The sequence below is a fragment of the Lemur catta genome, chromosome 3, assembly GCF_020740605.2.
Source record: "Lemur catta isolate mLemCat1 chromosome 3, mLemCat1.pri, whole genome shotgun sequence".
NCBI classification, from domain to species: domain Eukaryota; kingdom Metazoa; phylum Chordata; class Mammalia; order Primates; family Lemuridae; genus Lemur; species Lemur catta.
In genome coordinates, this window is record NC_059130.1 from 54,225,026 (window position 1) to 54,249,194 (window position 24,169).

Consider the following 24,169-nt stretch of genomic DNA (forward strand, 5'->3'; position numbering starts at 1 on the left):
ATGCTGAGTGTCATCCAACTCCATGCTTATACTGCTCCCTGTCCAGGGTCACCTCCCCAACTTCTCTGCCCGTCTAAGTCCCACGGGGACTGTCAGGGGCCAGCCTTGGCCACTTTGGAGGATTTGAGGTATTCAGAAGGACATTGCCACTCACCTGGCGCTGCTACTTAGAAGCTTGGGTGACCTCAGTAATATGGAGATGACACAGACCTCCACAATAGGGCAGATGTGGAGAATTCAGCAAAATAACACTTGTAAATACTGCTTTGTAAAATGCCATCAATCACCACATAATTTAGTACTAGGATTGCTTCATAAGTTAGTGTTGTCTTCCCAGTTAACTGGCTGGCTGAATTAATTGATGATTGATTGATTGGTTGATTTAATCAACAAGCTTTGCAGAAGATTGACCGCTTTTTGACCTATAAAAAACAGCAATTTCCAAAGTAAGCCTGTGTAAAGTACTATAAAAATATTTGCTATTTTTTTTCACTCAACTTAGCCAAAAGCTCCAAGGCAGAGGGAGCTAATATCTGAGAGTGACAGTTGAGATCCCCTCTGAGGCAATGGCCACATTGTCTTTCAGCAGTCATTGTATAAGCCGTGATTTGAGGGGACAAGCTACACCCAGAGGAGTGGCTCATTCTAAGCAGTGGTCACACACTGGGGGACAGGCCCAGAGCAGCAATGGCTCCAAACTGGTCTTTGCAGATTAAAGAGCTTAAATTGCTCCTGTCTGAGGTGAGCCTGTGGTTTCGTTCTCATCAGCCAGGGGGCTCCCAGGGTTTAGAAGGACAGATTTTAGACTCAGGTCTTGGGCCTTTAGTTTTCCATAAGGGAACTAGAGGCAAGTTGCCCTTTATTGATTCTAGAGCTTAGGAACCCAGGGACTTTTCATTGTTTTGCTAGAATTCAGTCCTTTTCTGAACTGTAGTAACGGCCACTGGGCAGCAGGCGGGGGGTTGGGGGAGAGGTAGCATGAGTTTGGAAATCAAACAGGCTTGGTTTAAAATCCCCTCTCTGCCATTTACTAGATATATAAATTTGGCCAAGTTACTTAGTTCCTCAAATCCTCAACTTTGTCATTTGAAAAATGGGATAAAAAAAAACCCACAAAATTTTCGTAAGACTAAAATGCGGTGATACATGTAAAATGGCTAGTGTCTGACACGTGGTAAGCCCTCAATATGTGGTAGCTATTATCGTTACTCTAATATTATTCTAAAACGTGAGCGTGAGCAGACTAGGTCTTAATATTTGCATGTGAGTTTTTCAAATCAGGGAAGCTTGACTTGATGATCCCAGTGACATTGCTCCAGGCTGGGTTGCTTGAGGTGGGGACACACCAAAAGAGGTCATACCTGTCAGGGTTGAGCCCTACTTGTGGGTGTCCTGGTTCCGGACGGCTCCAGTTGTGAGCCTGGTTAGGCAACGCAGGGCTTGTGTTAAGCACTCAGCCCCCTGTTACTCAATCCTGTCCTTCATTTCCAGACTGGGTCTGGGATGCCATCACCAGATAGGGTTTGGCTCTGTGAAGAGTCGACCTAGGTGTCTCTATAATGTGCTGCGTTGACCACAGATCACAAGGTTGGGACACCTTCGTTGCTACTGACCAGTGCTGTCAAGCCGGAGGAACACTGCCTGGACCTTTTTATGCACACTGTGGAACAGTCGGGCTCCAGAGGGGTCTGACTGTTCCACGCCCCCTGTTTCCCTGCGTCTTCATTTCTGCATCTTGTGAGAGGTGGCGGGTAGGGCGGAGGACCGGCTGTGAGGCTGAGCAGCCGGGAAGGGTGCATGGCCCAGGCAGACCTCACTTACCTCTGGAAGAAAGGAGTCCTGTGGGGCCCTACTGCCCTCGTCCCTCCTTGTCCCCATCCATACCGGAAGGTGACTTTTGGAGAAGCTTAGTCTGATGAGCTCCTGGGTTGCTTTGTCCTTTGAGCCTCTCTAGGCAGCCCCCACTTCTGTGGTCACTTACAACAGCACACTGAGAGAGTGGGCGGAACTCTGAAACCAAGCCCATCTGTTTTGTCTCTTTAGATCCAAGACAGATGCTCCCATGATCTGACGACGAGACTGCAGTCCTTGGAGAGACTGTGGGTGCCCTGGGTATGGAGATCGGGGTAGGGGTGGCGTCTTGCGATGTGCAGTGACAGCGAGGTAGGCGACTTCTTCAGCTTCCTTGCAAAGCCCTGGGGAGCCGGGCAGGCCCTACTGGAATCCTGCAGCAGGCGCCGCACCCTGCCATACACCTTCACCAAATACGACAGGAATGTAAAGCTTCTTGCTCTAATCGGCTTAAACTTGGAGCCTAGTAGGAAATTGCTACAGTGTCAGATTCTTGGGTCTTGCCGTTTTGGTTTTTTTTTTTTTTTTTTTTGGTCTATTTCAGAAAGATTTCTTTGCTTGTGAAGATCTTAAGGCCAGTGTGCTGAGAGCTGGGGTCTGTGCAGGTAAAGTGGAGGCTGAAAATGACAAATGTCAGAAGTGGAGCAAATAAGGTCATTATACATATTAGAAAAAAGCAAAATGCTAACTATGACTTCATGATCATGGGATAATCTGCTAATGTTGGCTGATGATGCCACCTCTCCTCCTTGCAAACCCCCTTTCGAGGGAATAATAATTGCCGATATTATTGGGCACTTACTATGTGGCAGGCTCTAAGTACTTTTCATGTATTAAATCATTTATTCCCCACAATAGTCTAATGAAAGAATGACTATTGTTATCTCTATTTTCTAAAAGAAGAACCTGAAGCCCAGAGTGAGCAAGTAACTTGCCCAGTGTTGCAGAGCTCAGACATGGCAGATCTGGGCCCAGGCGGTTGGCACCTTGGTGCGCTGCTTAACCTACCCGGCCATCCTCTCCAATGGGAGGCCTTTAAGGCCAAGGCCAAGTCCTCCAGACTACTGCTTTGTACTTCTCTTCTCCCAGCACCCAAGCAAGATTACTGAGGTCTGCATATGAAATACTTATGAGTAAATGAATAAATTAATAAAAGACTTACAATATGGTCAACTGGCAGCAGCAGACCATGTTAAGAAGCCTTTCCATGTTTTATCTAAAATACCTGCCCTTCCTACAGCAGTGGGCCAAGGTGAGTGATCCATTGGCTTGCTAGTACCTTGTGGGCCTTTCCCTATTCCAAGACCTCTCGCTGTCTCCCTCCCTCTCATCAACATACCCCTCTTCTCACACTTCCCACCTTGAGTTCTTCCTAAGCTTCGGCACAAAAATACTAAAATGGGATTTCAACGTTATGTGTTTTTTCATTATATGGTTTTGCTTATTACATGGATCAAATCAAGTTCTGAAACCATAATTACACTGGGAAAGGCTGCTTGCCATGCCCAGAGTCAACAGGGGGGGACGGAGTTTGGGTATATATGACAACTTCTCAGTGAAAATGTTTAAGCCTGTATTATCTCACAAATGAAGTACAGTGGCTGTGGCTATTCTTCCCCTGTGAGAGCTGGGGAGACTGAAGAACTGAGGTATGTCTTGTCCACGGTCCTGTGGGTGGAGCGCAGGGTCCCCTGAATCCTGGCTGGGATGCTGATGGAGGGCTGTCCTCTCCCTGCTGTGTGGCAACCTCGGGACTCCCCCGCACAGCTTCGCCTTTCCCCTAACTCCCTCAGGCCATCCATGTCCTGGCAAATGGCTATTGCCAAGATTCTGCTTTTGCAGAGGAAGAAAGGCAACGATTTATTTCTTCATGCATTCATTCATTCATCCTGATTTTTTTGCTCTTTGGCAGCACCAGAAAGTAGGGCAGATCCAAGGTGGCACTGGAGCGTCTAAAGCCTCTGGGATTCTCTTGTGGGCTCAGGATCTGAGTGATCCCAGAAAGTAAAGCTTTTCTATTTGCTTGGAACTGGGGCCTAGACCAGACGACATGGGTGTCTTCCAGGTCCCCCAGATGCTTAGGGTGGGTCCAATTTACGCTGAAAAAGATCCAGTGAATTTCCAGTCTGCTCCACACCCATAATTCCCAGAGTTGAATGACTCAGGGCTTCGGAAGATAACTCAGTTCTAAATCACCCCCCGAGGGACGGGTGTTTCACATTCAGATGTTCTGTCACCTGCGGGCTGGAAGCAAGTTCTAGGCCTTTCCACCCCAGCTGTCACTTTCATCCTGGGGTTTGCTATGGGGGCTGGCATTCTGCTACCCCATTTCCAGCCAGAATGTAGTGACACTGCCATGTTCCGTGAAGACTGTTTAGTGAGTCATGGTGTCCTTGACACCCCCTCCCTTTAGCCAATTTTTGATTTATTAACCAAAGTAGAGGGAAGAAGAGGAGAAGATGTTTATGGGATTTGGGGTGCAGGGGGTGTCTGCACAGCCTGGAGGCCAGCCTACAGGACGTTGTGGACTTGGCTCTCAGTCACACGCTGTGGGTGCACACACACAGCTAACCCTCTGTCCATGGATCCCTCCTTGTCGCAACCCCCTGTGCTCTGATATAGCTGAGCTCTGCAACTTCAAGCTGAGTAGCTAAGTTCTGTTCCACTCATGAGTGATACAGCTCCTGAATGTGAAACTGCCTCCACGCGGGGGTGATTTAGCACCGGGGTATCTTCTGAAGCCCTGAGTCAAAAGCATACTCACTGACTCAGCCACAGGCATCTAGGAAGACAAGCTTCCAGATTCTCTGAGAACAGGCTGTATGTACCGAGAGCAATAGTGTTACTCAGACACAGGCAAGACTCTCTGTTCGGAGGACACTGACGCAGACATTCCCTACAGGGACTTTCTCATGTGGAAGAGCAAATGCAGGGCCCTGGCAGTTTGATGATTGCCAATGTCACTATGTATATATTCGGCGGGTCCTCTTGTGGACACAGCAGGGCACAAGGCTTTGGAAACAAACATATAGCTTTTAAGAAGCTGCTCATCTTTCATATATATGTGCCTACCTTTGACTCACAGTACATGCTTACTGCTGTATTTTTATTATATTAATAAATCATAAGTAACCTAAATGTCCATCTACAGGGGAATGATTATGTAAATTATGGTGCACCATCTGTAGCCATTAAAAATCAAGCTAATATTATGGAGTTCTTAAGATATTTTGCTAAGTAAAAAAAGCAAGCTGTAAAATTTTACATGTAAAATGTGAACCAAATTTTGAACCCCTCTCCTCACATAAACAACAAAAACTGGCGGGGCGTGGTGGCTCACGCCTGTAAATCCTAGCACTCTGGGAGGCCAAGGCGGGCGGATCGCTGGAGGTCAGGAGTTCGAGACCAGCCTAAGCAAGAGCGAGACCCCGTCTCTACTAAAAACAATAGAAAGAAATTATCTGGTCAACTAAAAATATATGGAAAAAATTAGCCGGGCATGGTGGCGCATGCCTGTAGTCCCAGCTACTCAGGAGGCTGAGGCAGAAGGATCGCTTAAGCCCAGGAGTTTGAGGTTGCTGTGAGCTAGGCTGTCGCCCTGGCACTCTAGCCCTGGCAACTCAGCGAGACTCTGTCTCCAAAAAAAAAAAAAAACAAAAACCTTTGTGTGTTTATACATGTATGTATGTGTGTGTGTGTATGTAAATATCGAAAAATACTGAACTGATAAATACTAATATTCATATTTTCTCTTTATGTTTTTCTATGTTTTCTTGCAGTGGTTGTATATTAATTTTTAATTTAAAAAATGGTATTTTTTTTTAAAAAAAGAACACTTACAAATTGTATATTTTGGAAACTCAGGCTAAGACCCTGAACCTTCCACCAACATACGCAAATTGTACAGGGAAATCAAGTGTTGGTGACGTGGGTTCGGCCCAGGGAGTACAGTCCAAGGATTACCAGGGCCATGGCTGTAACCTTCCACTTTATATCCCTGAGCTGATTAGTCCCCAAATTAACTGATAAAGGAAAATAGCACATGATGTTCATGAGGGCAGCATAACTCATTCCTAAGTCATATCGTGGGGCGTTCCGGCCTGCAAGGGCCTCCTGCCTCTGCTTGGCTGCTCATCTTGCATAGAGCAGGCCCACCAGCGTGACACCTGCTGCACCTGTCATGGAGCTCCAGCACCCACTGGGGCCCCACATTACTTCCCTTAGATGCAGAGGGTCCTGGGTATCTTCACCTAACACTCAAACCCAAGGACAGGCTGCAAGGGTAAAAGGAGTCACAGGATGGCCTGAAAGGTGTAGAAAGGACTGGAGGGCAAGTTGCCTGCTTTGCCTTGGTGGTGGGCACATGGGGTGCCCGCTGGCTGTGATCCTGGGGTTCCAGGCATCTCTCACATCAGCTGAAAGCCTCTGATCCACTGCCCAGATGCTGGCCATAGTAAGAAAACCACTCCTTTGTCCTCCTTAAGAGACAAAACATGAGGCCCGGTGCCCCCGGTTGTCTTGGTCTCTGAGGTGTTTGTCCCTTAGGGTGATGTATGGGGTTTGGTTTTTGAGGGTCTAGACTCTATAGGGCACATGGACAGTAAGTGTTAAGTAACGGTAGCAAAAGCAACAAAAGACACTCAGCACTTACATATCACTCGTCTGTCCCCCTAATGCTTACCACATGCACTGGGGCTATAGCAGGGGACACGACAGATAAGGACCACGTTCCAGGGAGCTGATATTCTGGAGTGATGGGAGAGAGATGACAAGTAGTGAATAATAAATTATAGTGGCACACATTATAGTGAAAATATATCGGCATGATGGGCAGGGGTACTTGGTTCCTGCCATCAGTAGATAGCATTGTGGGAATTATGGGGGTCCCTCTTACTCTATGATTCTCAGTAGAGTAAGAGGGAACCCTCTGTCAATGGTGTTAAGATTCCAGTTAGGCTATCCTGTTTCTGTGTGTGTGTGTGTGTGTGTGTGTGTGTGTGTGTGTACTGGGGCTCTCCTGATTAGCCTAAGTTGTTTATTTTCCTGAAGTTTAAGACATCTTGAAATTCTTAATAATTCAGTCTTTGCATTTGTGTGTTGTAAGTGAAGTCTGACAGGACAGTGGAGCACGCATGTGGGTGGAGGAGACATGCATATGCGTGCCTGCCATTCCTTGCTGCCTCATTTGCATATAGCATTCGTGATGCCTCACTGAGCAAAGAATTCGGGTGTACCCACAGTGTGTGGGAGTTCAACCAGACTCAAAGCCATACAAGATGAGGGTGTTTCACCTATGACTGAGCAAGCTGGGTTCCTGCCAACACTAAGAAGCCACACTTTCCATTCAAACCAGAACTTGCTTAGAATGCAGAAAAAAGGCAATGGCATTCTACGAAACAAAAATGACCAAGGAACCCTAGCCTACCCTTTCTTACTTCCCTGTATTAGCCGCCACTTCCACTGAAAGCTAATGACGTGGAAGGAAAGGAAAAGATAGGCCAAACCAGAGTTCTTTTTCCTTTCAGTCCTTCCTTATTCATTAAACTGAAGGAAGAGCGTGTGGGTAGAATGTGTGCACTGCGAGATGTGCAATAAAAACAATTGCACCAATTTTGTGTAATGTTTCTGGTGTTCTGGTAAGAAAAAAATATGTAGGCTTGCACAACCTATAGTTTGTAGAAATACAAACTATATAATTTCAGTGATTCTACAGATAAGTTAAATGCTCTTATATTTGCATTTAAACCAGGTATTGTGCAATATGGGGATGAATGATAAAATTCACGCTAATAATTTAAAATGTTAATTTTTCTTTACTTAGAACATTACATAGCAAATAAAAAACACATGGCAAATAGAGATAGACCGTGAAAATGTATAAAATAAAAAGTTTTATATTTTAGTACATTTAAAGGCACTTTTTTACTTGCTTTTTGAATGAGGGGCTCCAAATTTTCATTTTGCACTGGGCCCACAAACTGTGTAGCTGGTTCTTGCAGGAAGTTTATGTACATGTACAGGTTTTTCAGTGTTTTCCATGTCACCATCATGGGACCCCAGGAGAGCTTGGGGCCTCTCCCCACCTTCCCTTCATGACGAGGAGACACTGGATCTGGGAAGGCTGTGTTGTCGGAGGGAGCCGGACTGGGCAAACAGCCTCCTCGTCTTTTCTTTCCTTTCTCGTTCTTTTCCTCAAGGTTGGTAATATCTAGAGGGCTCAGATGAAGGTGCTGCCCACCCTCAGCCAGGTTTTCACTGAGCTCCAGGCCCGCCCAAGGCCTGTAAAAACCCTTGCCTCCTCCCAGCTCACTGGGAGACAACGGGAGGGCCTGCGGCCGGGGACCCACTCGGGCACACAACCTTCCCCTGTGTGCGTGTGTGTGTGTGTGTGTGTGTGTGTGTGTGTGCATGAGTGTTTCTCCCTCGAGGCTTATGTTCACCGTGGGGGCTTGTTCAAAGCTTTGGCGTTCTCGGTGGGACCCCCAGACTCTCAGCGTGAGCACCCACGGGAATCAGCTGCCAGGACCGTCCGTGCCTTTGCCGCCCGGCCTCGGCAGCGCCAGGGCTGCGGAGAACGAGCCAGACGGGGGACGAGCCGGCGGAGGCCGCGCCGGGGGGCGGACCTGCCAGGGAGGGCGCCTGCCCCAGAGGAAGGCGGCGGTTCTGCCACAGGCCGGCAGGACAGGGGCCTCAATCACCGCCGGCCCGCGGTGACACCGCCGCAGCTCCTCTTGTCAGCGGGCGGCCTCCCCCTCCCCTCGGCCGGAGCGGGAGCTGGAAGCGTCGGGGGCGGGTGGGACGCGCCAGGCAGGACCTCTCCAGCGCACGTGGGTTTCCTTTGCCTGTGTCCAAAGAATTGATCCAACCAGAGCAAAACAAAACCCTTGCAGATGACGGAGCTGAGAAAGGGGCAGGATTTCAGGTTTATCTTTCCATGGTACCATTTTTGGTCAACGGGGGAGCCAAGGAATATTACTTAATAATAGGAAAATCCATCCATTCTTTCAGTGTTTTTAAAAACTGTATTTATGTATTTATCTTTTCTTAAGTATTTGCGATTAAGTTACAGATTTTCTGTACCCCTAAATACTTTGCCCTTGAACGCTTTACAATGTAGTTCCTAAAACAAGATAGTTTTTCTGAGTATGTAATTTCAGGTTGTCAGATTTTTTTCTCAACATTTTAAAGATATTATTCAACTGTCTCCTGACTTCTAACATGCTGAAAAGTCTGTTGTCACTCTGATTGTCATTCCATTATAGCTACATTCTGTGTGACTTTTTTTTCCTTTTTGGTGCTTTGTATTTCACAGCAGTATGTGTAAGGGTAGATTTCTTTATATTTGTCCACCTTGGTATACATTTTGCTTCTGCATCTGTGGATCAATGTCATACATTGCTTCTGGAAAATTCTCAGCCACTATGTCTTCAAATATTGCCACTTCATGGTTTTATCCATTCTCTCCTTCTGGGATTTTAATTATGTATGTACCACACCTCATTCTGTCATCCATCTCAACTTTTATTTCATAATACCCATTTAAGGGTGGGAGGGCTGTATTCTGGGTAATTTCTTCACTGCTATCTTACAGTTTGCTAATTCTGTTTTAAATTGTATCTAATCTTTACATCTAAAAATTCACTTTGGCGTCTTCTATTAATAACATCTTCTGGTTATTTTGGATAATCTTTTATTCCTCATATTTGTGTTTCCATAATTTATTGCTTTGTGATTCCTATTTATTTCTTTCAAACATCTTATACATAATTAAAATATTTTGTGCCTGATAACTACAATACCTAAAATCATTGGGTGTCCAAATGTGTTGTTTGTGATTTCTGCTGGCTCTCTTTCTAAAGTAATTCATTCTGATTTGGTTAACCTTACCCTGTGGAAAATCTGTATACTAAAACTGTGAGTGAATTAGCTTTTTCTAGGAGCTGCTTTAGTCTCCTTTCTTTAATCAGGAAGTCTCAGGTTCAGCTTCTCCCTCCACTGACCTAAAGTTAAGCTCTTCATTGCAAAGCTGGTATCAGCATATGCCTTTAGGACAAGCTGACCTTTCAAGGATCTTAGCCTTTCTATTCTGGTTTCAGTTGGAAGTTTTGCCCCACTATCAGAGGTTTACCTTACTTCCTAGAAGCCCAGTAATAAGTATTTGGTTTTGTGCAGCATCTCATTATTTTGTAGTAGGAAATCCTTTTAGACTATCTTGTCTGCCATAATGTTGTCTTTTTTTTTTTTTCTTCAGCTTAGGAAGACTTTTTCTCGTCTTTTTTTTTTTTGGTTATTACTTCTTATGTTAAATAGTCAAACTTACTTTAAAGGTATCATGATGAGCATGGCATGTATTTGTTCAGCAGCTGACAAGATCTCAAAGGTCTAAATAAGATAAAATGCAGGTATCTGTATGTGGCTCCCCATTGTCTCCCTTGCCTTTTCACGGAAGAGTCTCCAAAGGTCAGGGATGCTAACAACTGGTGTGGTATGAGATATCTGCAGTTCTGGAGGCTGGGAAATCCAAGATCAAGGTGCTGGCATTGGCATCTGGTGAGGGCTGCTCTCTGCTCCCAAGATGGCCTCACGTGGTGGAAGGATGACGGGCAAGAGAGCAAAAAGGGCCCATCCAGTGTTTCTATCATCTACTTATTTTGTGAAACATTCAAAGATGAATAAGACACAGTTTCTGTCCTTTGGAACCTATAGCTTAATAGGGAGGGCAGCAGAATAATAATAGAATCAGCAAATAAATACAACACAACTGGTCAGGCTGTAATCCAGGCATCCACAAAGAGCTGAGAACACAAAATAAAGACGGTGCCTAACTCTGGGCACATTCAGAGGAGTTGTCATGGGAAGTGACATGCTAGCTGGATCTAAAGGATGTGTAGGAGTTCCCCAGGAGGTAAAAGTGTCTGTGTGTGTGTGTGTGTGTGTGTGTGTGTGTGTGTGTGTGTAGGAGGCAAAGAGGAAAAAGCAGGTATTTAGTCTAATTTATCCTAGAAGGGGGAAAGGCTAACATATGGAAGTATCAATGAACATGGTAAGTGCAAGATCAGGAGGAGATATGGGAAGGGTGAGGAAGCTGAAAGCTCTGGAGCTGTCAGCCCTTCTAGATTGTGTGGGTTGGGGGAGAGGGGTGAGGGAGGAGGTGGCAATCACTCTGGGCTTTTGCAGATGACAGTATTTTGACCGGCAGAGCTGGAGAAGAGAGTATTCCAAGAGATGAGATAGCACAGACTGAGAATAAACCCAGGGCATGTTTGGATGACAGCAAAGTTAGGCTGATGTTTAGAGAAAATGAATAGTAGAAATGGTTAGAAAGAGGGTCTGACTAAGAGTTTGGACTTGAATTCCTTGAGTGAATGGAAACCACTAAGGTTTTTTGTTGCTTGTTTTATTGTCATTGTTATTTTTGAGGTATAATTTACATGCAGTAAAATTCCTTATTTTTAGCATTGTATAAGTTTCAGCAAATGTATATAGTTGTGTAAACACCACCACAATCAAGCTGTAGAAAATTTCCAACGTGCCACAAACTTTGTTCATGCCTCTTTGCAGTCAACACTTCCCCCCCATACTAACCTCTCAGAACCACTTATCTGTTCTCCATCTCTATAGTTTTGCCTTTTCCAGAATGTCCTATAAATGGAATTATATATGAAGTAGCTTCTTGAGTCTGGCTCCTTTCACTTAGAATAACACATTGAGATTCATGCATGTTTTTGCATGTATCAACAGTTCATTCATTTTTTTTGCTCAGTAGTATTCTATTGTGTGGATTTATCCATTGTTTATCCATCCACTAGTTGAGTAACATTTGGGTAATTTTCAGTTTTTGGCAATTATAAATAAACCTACTATCAACATTCGTGCAAAGGTTTTTGTGTGAATATACATTTTTAGTTCACTTGAGTAGATACCTAAGTGAATAAAAGTAAGATTACTGTGTCAAGTAAGTGTTTATAAGTGTACATTTAGCTTTATTTAAAAAAGAAACCTGCCAAACTATTTTTCAAACTAGTTGTAATATTTTGTGTTCCCACCAGTGGTATAGGAAAGTTCTAATTATTCCACATCCTCACCAGCTCTTGGTACAGGCATACCTCATTTTACTGTGCTTCACAGATGTGTTTTTACAAATTGAAGGTTTATGGTAACCTTGCATCGAGCAAGTCTATTGGCGCCATTTTTCCAATAGCTTGTGCTCACTTTATGTCTCTGTGTCACATTTTAGCAATTCTTGCATTATTTCAAACTTTTTCATTATTATCATACCTGTTATGGTGATCTTTGACCAGTAATCTTTGATATTACTATTGTAATTAATTTGGGGTGCCATGAACCACACCCATATAAGACAGCAAACTTAATCAATTAATGTGCGTGTTCTGATTGCTCCACCAACCAGCCGTCCTCCCATCTCTCTCCCCCGCTTCAGGCCTCCCTATTCCCTGAGACACAACAGTATTGAAATTAGGCCAGTTAATAACCCTATAATGGACTTCAAGTGTTCAATTGAAAGTAAGAGTCACAGACTCTCACTTTAAATCAAAAGCTATTAATAGAAATGATTAAGCTTAGTGAGAAAGGCATGTTGAAAACCAAGACAGGCTAAATGCTATGCCTCTTAGCCAAGTTGTGAATGCAAAGAAAAAGTTCTTGAAGGAAATTAAAAGTACTACTCCAGTGAACACACGAATGATAAGAAAGCAAAACAGCCTTTCACCCATGAACACACAAATGTTAAGAAAGCCAAAGTTGTAGTGGTCTGGGTAGAAGATCAAACCAGCCACAACATTCCCTTAAACAAAGCCTAATCCAGAGCAAGGGACTACTCTCTTCAATTCCATGAAGGGTGAGAGAGGTGAGGATGCTGCAGAAGAAAAGTGTGAAGCTAGCAGAGGTTGGTTTATGAGATTTAAGGAAAGAGGCTGTCTCTTTAACACAAATGTGCAAGGTGAAGCAGCAAGTGCTGATGTAGAAGCTGTAGCAAGTGAATCCAAAAGATCTACGTATGTAAGATAATTTATGAAAGTGGCTACACCAAGCAACAGATTTTCAATGTAGATGAAACAGCCTTCTGTTGGAAGAAGATGCCATCTAGGACTTTCATAGCTAGAGGGGAGAAGTCAATGCCTGGTTTCAAAGCCTCAAAGGACAGGCAGACTCTCGCGAAGGGCTAGTGTAGCTTGTGACTTTAAGTTGAAGCCAGTGCTCATGTACCATTCCAAAAACCCTAGAGCCCTTTGATATATGCTAAATCTACCCGCCTGTGCTCTATAAATGGAACAACAAAGCCTGGATGACAGCACATCTGTTTATAGCATGGTTTATTTTAAGCCCACTGTTGAGATTTACTGCTCAGAAGAAAAGATTTCTTTGAAAACACTACTGCTCATTGACAATGCACCTAGTCACCCAAGAGCTCTGATGGAGAGGTACCAGGAAATGAATGTTGTTTTCGTGCCTGCTGGCACAACATCCATTCTGCAGCCCAGAGATCAAGAAGTAATTTCAACTTTCAAGTCCTATTTAAGAAATATATTTCGTAAGGCTATAGTTGCTGTAGATAGTGATTCCTCTGATGGATCTGGGCAAAGTAAATTGAAAAACTTCTGAAAGAGTTCACCATTCTAGATGCCATCAAGCACATCTGTGATTCATGGGAGGAGGTTGAAATAATATTAACAGTTTGAAAGAAGTTGATTTCAACCCTCATGGATGACTGAAGAGTTCAAGACTTCAGTGGAGGAAGTCACTGCAGACGTGGTAGAAACTGCAGGAGAACTAGAAGTGGAACCTGAAAATGTGACTGAGTTGCTGCAATCTATGATAAAACTTGAATGGATGAAGAGTTGCTTCTTATGGATGAGCAAAGAAAGTAGTTTCTTAAGATGGAAACTACTCCTGGTGAAGATGCTATGAGCATTGTTGAAATGGCAACAAAGGATTTGGAATATTCCATAAACAGCAACAGGGCTTGAGAGGATTGACTCCAATTTTGAAAGGTTGTGGGTAAAATGCTATCAAATGGCATCACATGATACAGAGAAATCTTTTGTGAAAGGAAGAGTCAATAAACGCAAAACATCATTGTCTTATTTTCAGAAATCACCACAGCTCCCCCCACCTTCAGCAACCACCACCCTAATCAGTCAGCAGCCGTTAACATCAAGATAAGACCCTCCACCAGCAAAAAGATTAAACTTGCTGAAGACTCAGATGATAGTTAGCATTTTTTAGCAATAAAGTATTTTTAAATTAAGGTATGTGCATTATTTTTAGACATAATGCTAGTATACACTTAGTAGACTACAATATAGTGTAAACATAACTTTCATATGCACTGGGAAACCAAAAAATTTATGTGACTTGCTTTATTGTGATATTTACTTTATTGCAGTAGTAACTAAACCCACACTATCTCTGAGGTATGCCTATATTGTAGTTTTTAATTTTAGCTATTCTGTGTGTAGTGGTTTTAGCTGCATTTCCTTAATGACTAATGATGTTGAGCTTCTTTTCAGGTGTTCATTTGCCATCCTTATGTCTCTTTTTCTGAAGGCTCTGTTCAAATCCACTGAAGTGACGTGATCATAGTTATGCATTGGGAGATTATCCTGGCCCAGCCTGTGTTGAAAGAGGACTAACAGCATCTGTATCTCCCAGGAGCTTGTTAGGGATGCAGCACCTTGTCCTCCTTTGGGTCCAACCTAATCAGAATCTTCATTTAAGCAAGATCTCCGAGGGATCTGTATGCATGTTAAACTTTGAGAAGCACTGGCATTCAGAAGAAATTGGAGAACAGGGAAAAATGTAAGAGACTAATTAGGAAGCTGTTGCCATGTGGAGAACTCAGGAATGTCAAACAGTCCAAAGGCCAAGGAAGTCAGAATCTGCACATTTGCTGGCCTGGTCTGGAAACCTGGCTCAGGGTCTGAGTTCCATCTGTTCTCTTACCTGGGTCCCACCGCTGTGTGAAGGCCCAAGTGGTAACAAAGAGGGTCTTCAGAGGAAGCCATTCCCTGGAGCAGCAGACACATCTGTTCAGGCCTCCATTTACAACCTGTGGGATGATGGTGTGGGGAGGCCTGCAGGGTCCTTAGGCAGAACAGGGTAGAATTCTGTACACCGCGCTGGGGACACATGGATGAGGCCCAGCCACAGATCAAAGTTTACATCTGTTCTTAGTTGAAGGGACAGACAGACGTAATTACCATTCAGTATGATAAGGTTCATAGCAGAGATATCTGTCCATCTAGATCTATCCATCTCTACTTACCTCTATCATCTATTGCTTTTTACCTATTTCTACCTACCCATCTATCTCTATCTCTATTTCTGTCTCTATCATCTTTATTCTATCTATCTATCTATCTATCTATCTATCTATCTATCTATTTATCTATCTATCTACAGTACTGTACAAGCCCAGGCTATAGGAAAGGGGCAGAAAGATTCAGAAAAGATTTAATGGTTGATTTGGGTCTTAGATTTTAAATAATGGCTAACATTTATGGAGTACTGTCTATGTGCCAGACCCTGTATTTTATATTATGTATTATTGGTTTATCCTTCACAATAGCCCTGTGAGGTAGGGACTGCTTTTAGTGCATTGTATGAACAGGTAACCATGGGCATCAGGGGATGCAGGAACTTGCCCCAGGCCTCCCAGCTAGATTCCCAGCCAGTCTGTCTGGCACCAAAGTTCGCAACTTTAGCTGGGCTGACACTCTGAGCCAGGGGCTGCCCAAGAGAACCCCAAGGAGAACAGATGCAGAAACCAGCATTCATGGCCCAAGGAGCTCCCAGTCCTTGCCCCAGCCCTAACTTTTCCCAGGGGGACTGAAGAGATTGACAGATGCCTAGACAAGCCTTCTAGCTGCCTGTGGAAGCTCAGGCATCGCCCAGGGGCACCTGGCTGCCTTGTTTGCTGCTGAGCAGCCCTAGGTCAAGTTTCCATGGTCAGCCTCTGCTCCGACCACTGCCTTTCTCTGCAGGCAGAGCTGGACAGTGTCAAAGGCTTGGCTCTCCTTAGATCCCATGTAACTGTGGATTTCTTCTCTATCTAATGAGATAAAGCCAAAGACAGGCCTTTACTATTTCTCAGACTCTCTTGACAGCATAGAGGTCTGTACATTGTAAAGATTTCCAGAAAGGAACTCTGTTATGGTTTTTAGAAGTAAACCTGGAGATGCAGGGTAGACATGACTCTCAGCATGCCTTTGTAAAGGCTTCCTGCCCTCCCACCCCCAAGCCCCACCCCCAACCTGTTAGGTGGACTTTGCAAGCTTCTTGAGTTCAAGGACATGTATTCCCTTTACTTCCCACTTGCAGTGCCTTCGCCCTGTGCTGGCCAAGACAGGCACTCCAGGAGTGCTGGTTGTGCCTTAGGAGGCTGGAGTTGGAGAGACTGTGCCCCACAGGAGTGACAGCATGGACTCTGGATCCCGGGTGCCGGCTGAGTCCTGTTTCTGCCACTTACCTTGCTGACATTAAGCAAGTCACTTAAACTTTCTGGGCCTTAGTTTTTCTTTTGTAAGATGGAGATAATAGTCCCTCCCTCCTAAAGATGTTGTGAGGTTTAAGTGAGTTATTATAAGTCTTGATGGTGTGAAAGTGATACACATTCAACAGAAACTGTATTTTGAATTTTGATCTTTTATTTGTATTTTAATCTTTATAACATTTTTATCTGTATTATTATAAAATAGGCTTTGTGTTAGATGATTCTGCTCAACTGTAAACTAATGTAAGTGTTCTGAGTGTGTTTAAGGTAGGCTAGACTAAGCTGTGATGTTCAGTAGAGTAGGTATGTTAAATGCATTTGACTCATGATGGATTTGGAACATAACCCTATAGTAAGTTGAGGAGCATCTGTAAAGTGCTTAGAACAGTATCTAACCTATAGTCAGCGCAGTGTGATGATTAATGTAATAGAAGAGAGCAGTCTTTGGAATCAGACCAGGGTTGGACTGGGTTGGAATCCCAGCTCCATCCCCTTCTACCTATGACCGTGGGCAAGTTACTGAGTCTCTCTAAGTTTTAGCTTCCACATCTGAAAAGAGGGAATGATAACACCCTCATCAGAGGGTAAGGAGAGGCTTAAAACAGAATGATTGTAAAGGGCTGGCCCAGGCTAGGCCAGGTGGCTCATGCCTGTAATACTAGCATTCTGGGAGGCTGAGGCGGGAGAATCGTTTGAGCTCAGGAGTTCAAGACCAGCCTGAGCAAGAGTGAGACCCCCGTCTCTACTAAAAATAGAAAGAAATTAGCTGGACAACTAAAAATATATAGAAAAAATTAGTTGGGCATGGTGGCACATGCCTGTAGTCCCAGCTACTCGGGAGGCTGAGGCAGGAGGATTGCTTGAGCCCAGGAGTTTGAGGTTGCTGTGAGCTAGGCTGACACCATGGCACTCTAGCCCGGGCAAAAGAGTGAGACTCTATCTCAAACAAACAAACAAACAAACAAAAAACAAAAGGGCTGGCCCGATGCCTACCCAGAGTAAGACTGCTGTAATCATTTGCTTTCTTTTTTTTCTTTTTCTTTTCTTTTCTTTCTTTCTTTTCTTTTCTTTTTTTTTTAGCTACCCCTCATGAACTATCATTTGGTTTTTTGATTCGCTCATCCACCTGATCTAAGTGTGAGGGAGATATGACTGCTCTTTGGTTGACTTGATAAGGTGCCCTGGCCCCTATCGGGGCAAATGGAAGTCGTGGGCAATTGGAGGGTGAAGGCAATGTGGCAGCTGAGTTGTTCAGAGTGAACCTAACACTTAAAGGGCAGAACCCATGAGAAAAATTCAGTGGGTGCCCTGAGGAAAGGTGAGCAAAATGACCCCTGCTCCAGAAAGTAAACACTAGAAAATGTGGCAACTATGAGCCCCAAGGGCAGGGAGGCAGAACAGGACGGGTGCTGGGTCATCCCGAAGCCACGGATACCCAGAACCTCCATCCTCTGCAATCTGCCTGCAGCGTGCGTCTCCATACATCTCAGTAGCTTGTTACCTGCTTCTGTGTGTGTCAGGCTCTGCACAGATGAGTCTGTGCCCTTTGCTGCTGCAGGGACAGGAGCTCTCAACAAACCTTGCTGATGGATAATGCGCAAAATCAGAGTACGTTCAGCAAACCAGGGGTCCAGAACAGGGAAGAGGAGGAGAGATAAAGAGCAAACATCTGCAGATCAATGGAGAAACCCTGACTCTTGGTAGAAATATCATACAGGGTGGCCACGGACTCTGTCCTCTGGCTTTCTATGCAGGTGGCCTTGGTGGATGGTCTGATGAAGTCCTTCATCACCTCTGTCTTCTGATGCATCTGCACTGTGACCACAGCAGTAGGGCCCCTCCCACCCCTTGAGAACAGCCTTCAGGAGTCCCCGGAGAGGGGGTGCGTGGAAGGGGGTGACAGCTGACATCAGAGGGGTGGGCAGTGCACAGAGGGCCTTGGCTGCAGAACCAGGGAACCAGAGTCACGTCATGTAGGCAACAGGCAGCCAGTGAGGGAAGCAGAATGATGTGATGGCTGTATTAGAAACCTCTTTCACAGGATAAACTTGGAGGATAAACTTCTTGAGAAGATAAAGGAAATACTGGCTAATTTTTTCTTAAATGTACTATATTTTCCAAGTGAAGCCTAAATCACTGTTTTTGCTTCCTTCTAATTATGTATTTTTATTGATTCAATCTCTTTAAAAAGTTAAGGAAAACTTTTATTATCGTAAGCCTTTGATGATGCTCTAATTTGTCCTTTCCCTGCCATGTACAGTAGGGCACAGAGAAATAAGGCAACTTTCCCAGACTCATGTAGTGAGTTTTTAGCACAGCCAGGAAGGACCTCACTGCATCTGCATTCTCAGAATTGTGCTCAAACTAGATCCTGCTGCCATCCACCCACACGACCAGGTTTGCATTCACCTCCTAAAAAGCAACTTTTGACTTGAAAGAAAGAACACAGACAAGCTTTGGAAACCTGACATGGCTTGCGTCCCAGGTCAGACCATTGTGGCCTCAGTTTCCCTCTGCAATACCAGTCTTGCACTGTTAATGTTTCTCCGTGGGTTTCCTGCCAGTCCCTTCACTGTATTATAAATGTAAACACAGTATCAAAGTTGAGTTTTAGCCCAGTGTGCTATGAGGCCCAAAAGAAACCCTCCCTAGGAAATGTGAAAGGTAAACAAACTGACTAGAGAAGTCAATGTTGACTGTGTCTCTTCTCACATATCCAGTGCACCTCTTCCTTTGCCGTGAAAACTGTTCTCAGACCCGTGAGTGTGTTGGCAGTTCGTCCTCATCGGCTCAAGCTGTGAGGGCTGCCCCGTGGGCCACACCACGGCTCTCTGTCTCCGGAGCACACCTGACAGGAAGGAACTGTGCCCAGAAAGGACGCTCATGAGGCTGCATTTATGGTGTACAATGAATTTCATGTGAATGCTTCTGCAACCTGAAGTAGAAAATTGTGCATTGTATATCACTTTAATTAACTGGTCTCAGATTTTATCTTTGCTATTCCCAAATACAACATAAATGTGTCGCTGTCCTTTGCACAGAAGACTTCTGAACCGTACCATGACAAACAGGTGTGTTTCTACAGTTCTGCTCTTTTCCTAACACCGTATAGTTCTGTGAGTCTAGTCCGTATCTCACACCCCTACCCTTGAGTCTTCTGAGGGAAAAACAGCAACAGGTGAAAAACCCGAGATCACACAAGCAAACAAACTTTGAGCTTTTTAAACAGGATGTCATTGGACTTTGGGCTGGGGGAATGAACGATGCCTTTTACCACAACCGCAAGTTTCCAAAGAAAAGTACAGCAGGCTTGAAAGGAATCAAGCTGCAGACAGGATAGAACTTTTACAAATAAACAGAAAATATAGATCTGTTAGTGCTGTGAAAAGAGAACCTACTAGTAAGACATTTTCGGTCAGATTAGTAAAAGCACGCTCACACCCGTTTGCTGAGACAGGCTCGCAAACATCCTCGCTAGAAAGCTAGGAGCCAGAGAAGGTGGAGGTCACTTTATTTTCCCTCAGAGAACAAAGTGTTGTCCCAACAGAATACAATATTCGCCTTGATCTGAATGAATCCCTGAGCAGCACAGCCAGGGCTGTTATTTCACCGTGACACCACCTGGCCCCTATTCTCGAAGTTCTACAGCCTCATTTTCTCTAAATGAAACACCAACCTGGAAGCAGCCTGTGCTCGCAGAAGACTTGCACTCAGCAAAGGCTGGCAAGTAGTGACCACAGCTGGCAAAAACCCACGTGGGAGAAATACCGCCACGTGTGCCTTTCAGAAATCGGAGGTGTCCAGTCTATATCGTGCTACAAGCCTTTCCTCCACCTTTCTTGATTTTAAAAAACTCTCAGAGGCCATCTTCTTTGTATTCCCAGTCACTTGTGTGTTTTGTTTCACTGTGTGATGTATTTATATCATTCAAAGATAGTTTCATAGCTTCATTTTAATTTCTGTCTTCTACCCCCACGCCTAAATAGGGACCCCAAAATGCAATTTTCACCAATTACTATACCAGGGAATTCAGGAAACACTGAGAGCAATCTCCATTAGGATCACTCTCTAGAATCAGCATTTAACAGAGAGCCTGGATATTTCTTCCTTTTGCCACAAGAAAAAAAAAACAATCCACTGGAGAAATCATGTTGTTGATGAAACTGAAATGAGATCCTAAAGTCAAATGTCCTCCATAAATCTTCCAGCTGGGAAAATGAGAGCAGCTTCCCTAAAAAGGGATGAGATTGAAGAGAACTGTGTTATCATCTTGAGCTGTGTTTACAAGATTCAAGCTTAGGGGAGGACAATGCTATCAGGACAAACCAGCCCGCTAATCTTGTTTTTGAATATTTTTACAAAAGTCCAGGAAAGTCAAAACTAAAAATCCATAAAGCACTGGAAGAGCTTTTTTTTTTTTAATGGTTTAAGCCTATTTGCCCAAATTTCCAAGTTAATACTTAGAATTTATTATTTAAATGTAAAATTATGACATTTGAAAAGCCACAATGTTAGTTTAAACCAGGCTTGATGTGTACGTTGTCTTTACTAACATTCCCCCTACATTAAACTACAAATTCTATTTTTTCCCACTTATCATTATGTCATAAGCATTTTTTCATGCTATACTTTTCATAATTATCCTTCAATTTATATGTTTATATCCCATCAACTAAATGCACCATTAATACTTTTGTCATTCCCCTTTTAGTTAGTTTGTCTACAATTTTTCATTATTACAAATAATACTACAATGAACATTTTGAGAACTTTAGCTAATGTCAGCATTTGAATTACTTCCTTAGGATAGACTTCCAGAAGTAGAAATAATGTGTTAAATAGTATGTACATTTTTATGTCCCTAGATAGTTTGCTAAACTGTTTTTCCAAGGAATTATACCTCGTTACCCAGTTAGCAATGAATGAGAAGCTTGTTTTCACCAGCATTAGGTATTAATATGTAAAATTTGTTCATTAAATTAATGGCAAAATAATTTATTTACCTGGAAGCTTTAAAATTTTTAAGTAGGCAAACGTCCATCTTTTCCTCTCAGCTTTTTTAAATTGCTTTAGACTTAGCAAGTGGCCCTTTTCCCCCATCAAGAGCAGCAGATTTGCAAATATGTGGGAGAGCAGGTTCCCCTGGCCTAGGCCACACCCTCCAGGAACTAAATGGAGTCATCTGGAGGTGCATCCTGGGCCCCAAGGGCTTCCTACCTGCGGAGGCTGAGACCTCTGGTATAGAAGGTGGGGATTCAAGTCAGCTTTAAAGGTGCCAAATAAGAAGAGGGGCGCCGGGGAGGTGAAGGCAGCAGTTTCCTTTTCAGGCAGTGTGACGGAAGGCAAAACATAGGATGGTAGATCGAGGGAGTAGCAGGGTTAAAAGAAAGGTGCTTTTAAAAATGAAATAGGTGACCTGAATATGTTTGAAGGCAGAAGGAAGGATTCTGTGGAAAGCAAGAGAATCGAGTAAGAGAGAAAGAAAAATGAAGAAAGCAGGAATGAGGGAGAAGAGCTGGGCCAGTGTCCTAGGGAGAGGGGTCAGCACGGGCAAGGGAAAATGGTTACTGCTCATGGCCGGGCACGGTGGCGCACACCTGCAGTCCCAGCTACTCAGGAGGCAGAGGCAGGAGGATGGCTTGAGCCCAGGAATTCGAGGCTGCAGTGAGCTATGATGATGCCACTGCATCTCAGCCTGAGTGAGTGAGACCTTGTCTAAAAAAAAAGGTATTGCTCATATATGTAAAAGAGACAATATGGGTGAAGATGCAGGGATGTGGGAGTTTGCATCAGCTTGCCTTTGATCTCAGAGGAGCAAGGTCATCTCCTGTGAGTGGAGTCAGGGCAGTGGAAATTATGTGAAACAGCCACTGTAGGGAAAGGGAAAGAGGGAATAAAAGGATAGTGTACTAAAAGCAGCCAGTTTGGTCAACTGGTCAATGACACTCTTCATGAAGCTGTCCATTGAGAGAGCAGACAACAAACTAAAGACTAAAATTAGGATTGGACATTTTTAGCTATCATTTGTTCACATTGTCCTTCCAAGTCCAGGACAGTGAGCTGGCTCTATACATTGTTTCAAGGTTCAATGAGAAGAGCAGAATCGTTATGTGTGATGCAGAACAAGAGATTTTTTTTAAAACTGTGGATTAGACCTTAAGCAACTGTGGGACATGATGGTGAAGTTTATGCAAGACGGTTGCCTCTGCATCTGGTGTTGGGCCTGAAGTCACTGTAGGTCGGTGGGGAAAGAGAACTGATTGTGCAGTGAGGGAGCAATTGGGGACAACTGGCACCCCCATCTGTCTCACCGTCTCCTGCCCTGAGGATATGGGTGACTGGCAGGAGCAGCTGGTGCGCTTTGTCGGAGGTGCACTCATATCCAGCCCAGCACCTGGAGGAGCTGGAGGAGGGGGGCTGGCAGGAGTGGGAGCCCCCCACCAACCAGGGAGGCCAGTAGACGCCTGACAACATGCACGAGCTGCCAAGATACCTGGTACTACCTATATTGACCTTGTGAGCACAAACAAGGCTGCTGCCTCAACTTCACCTTCCGAATCCCACTTGGGGAATCATAGAGGCAAGGAAAATGTGGGAGACTTGGCTTCAGTGAGACTGAGTTGACACCTTACAAAGCCACCACACACATAAAAAGTCTATATTTTCAAAAGTGTTTTAAAGCACTCTACAGACTCATGCAGGAATCTAGTACATGAAATGGTCTGCAAACAATGTTTAGTTTTATAAGAAGAGAAATGCCAGCCCAAAGTTACAATTCAGGCTAAAGTCACATCTTGTATTCCCTTTGGCATGGTGGCCTTTAAAACTAGTTTTCTGGTCCTACAAACAAGTGAGAACAGAGACGCCCTCTCTCCACTGCTAGTGGTGGCGGGCTTGAGGCGGAAACCCTGTGTGCAACTGTTTTATAATTGTCACCGCAGCAAGAAGTTTGGGGCAAATGTAGCCCCCAGGGTTTTTGGAAATGTAGTCTTAGCTGAGATTTTTTTTTTTTTTTTTTTGTCTCAGCACACTCACATAACCTAGGCGTGACAGGGGATTGGGAACCGCTTCCACAGCCAGCTCCGCAAACAGTGCGTGTTGTGAGTGATTAACTCTCACGTGGGGGCAGCTCGCTGTGAATGTGAAGATTCTGCAATGTCCCAGCTACTCGTAAAGCAGCTCACATATTTGCCATCCAGTGAAGCATGGCTGAAATAACACAATCTCCTTGTTGTAGGTTTGGGGAATGCAGCGTCAGCTACACCCCAGGCCCTGTGGCTTCCGTCCTCTCCCGTGGAGGTGGCCAGCTGAGCAGTCAGGCCCCCTTGGCTCTGCAGGAGGCGGACAACATCTGCTCCGGCAGGAGCCTGCCTGCTTGTCTTTCACCTGGCTGTAAACACAAAGGGAATCAACACCAAGCTAGAAACTAGACGGGTCTTTCTCCCCGTAGTCCAGCTCAGATGGCCACATCTGATGCCTTGGAGAGAGCTAAAGTTTAGTCAGACTCGGACATCATTTAGTTTTACTACACATGTGCAAATAAGCCAAACTGGAAAGCAGAGCCATTTGCTAGGGCCTGGGTTTGAAGGATTTTGGAAAATGTTCTTGAAACCATGAAAGATTGGCTTCCCGACGCTTCCCTTGCTCTCTCTCTTCCTTTTTTTCCCTCCTCTGCAGTTTCCTTTTCCTTCCCCTCCTCCTCCTCTCTGCTCTTCGTTCTCTTTCCAGAAACACAAAACCAAGCGTTTACTGTGATGTGGCTGGGGATGCTGAGAAGGAAGACGTAGCGCCTGCCCTCAGGGGACA

General features: G+C 44.4%; 1 protein-coding gene across 2 annotated transcripts in view; it reads left to right on the forward strand.

Annotated features, from left to right (window-relative positions):
• TGFBR3 (transforming growth factor beta receptor 3) overlaps positions 1–24,169 on the forward strand; it is a 286,700-nt gene that overhangs the window by 233,611 nt on the left and 28,920 nt on the right. Inside the window, exon 17 of one of the 2 annotated variants that reach the window (XM_045547544.1) lies at positions 2,044–2,104. The exons of the other annotated variant lie outside the window; for it this stretch is intronic. Within the exon in view, the coding sequence (XP_045403500.1) occupies positions 2,044–2,066 (23 nt within the window). The 3' untranslated portion in view covers positions 2,067–2,104. Of the gene's footprint in view, positions 1–2,043; positions 2,105–24,169 lie in introns of those variants that run through there. 2 annotated transcript variants of the gene reach the window in all.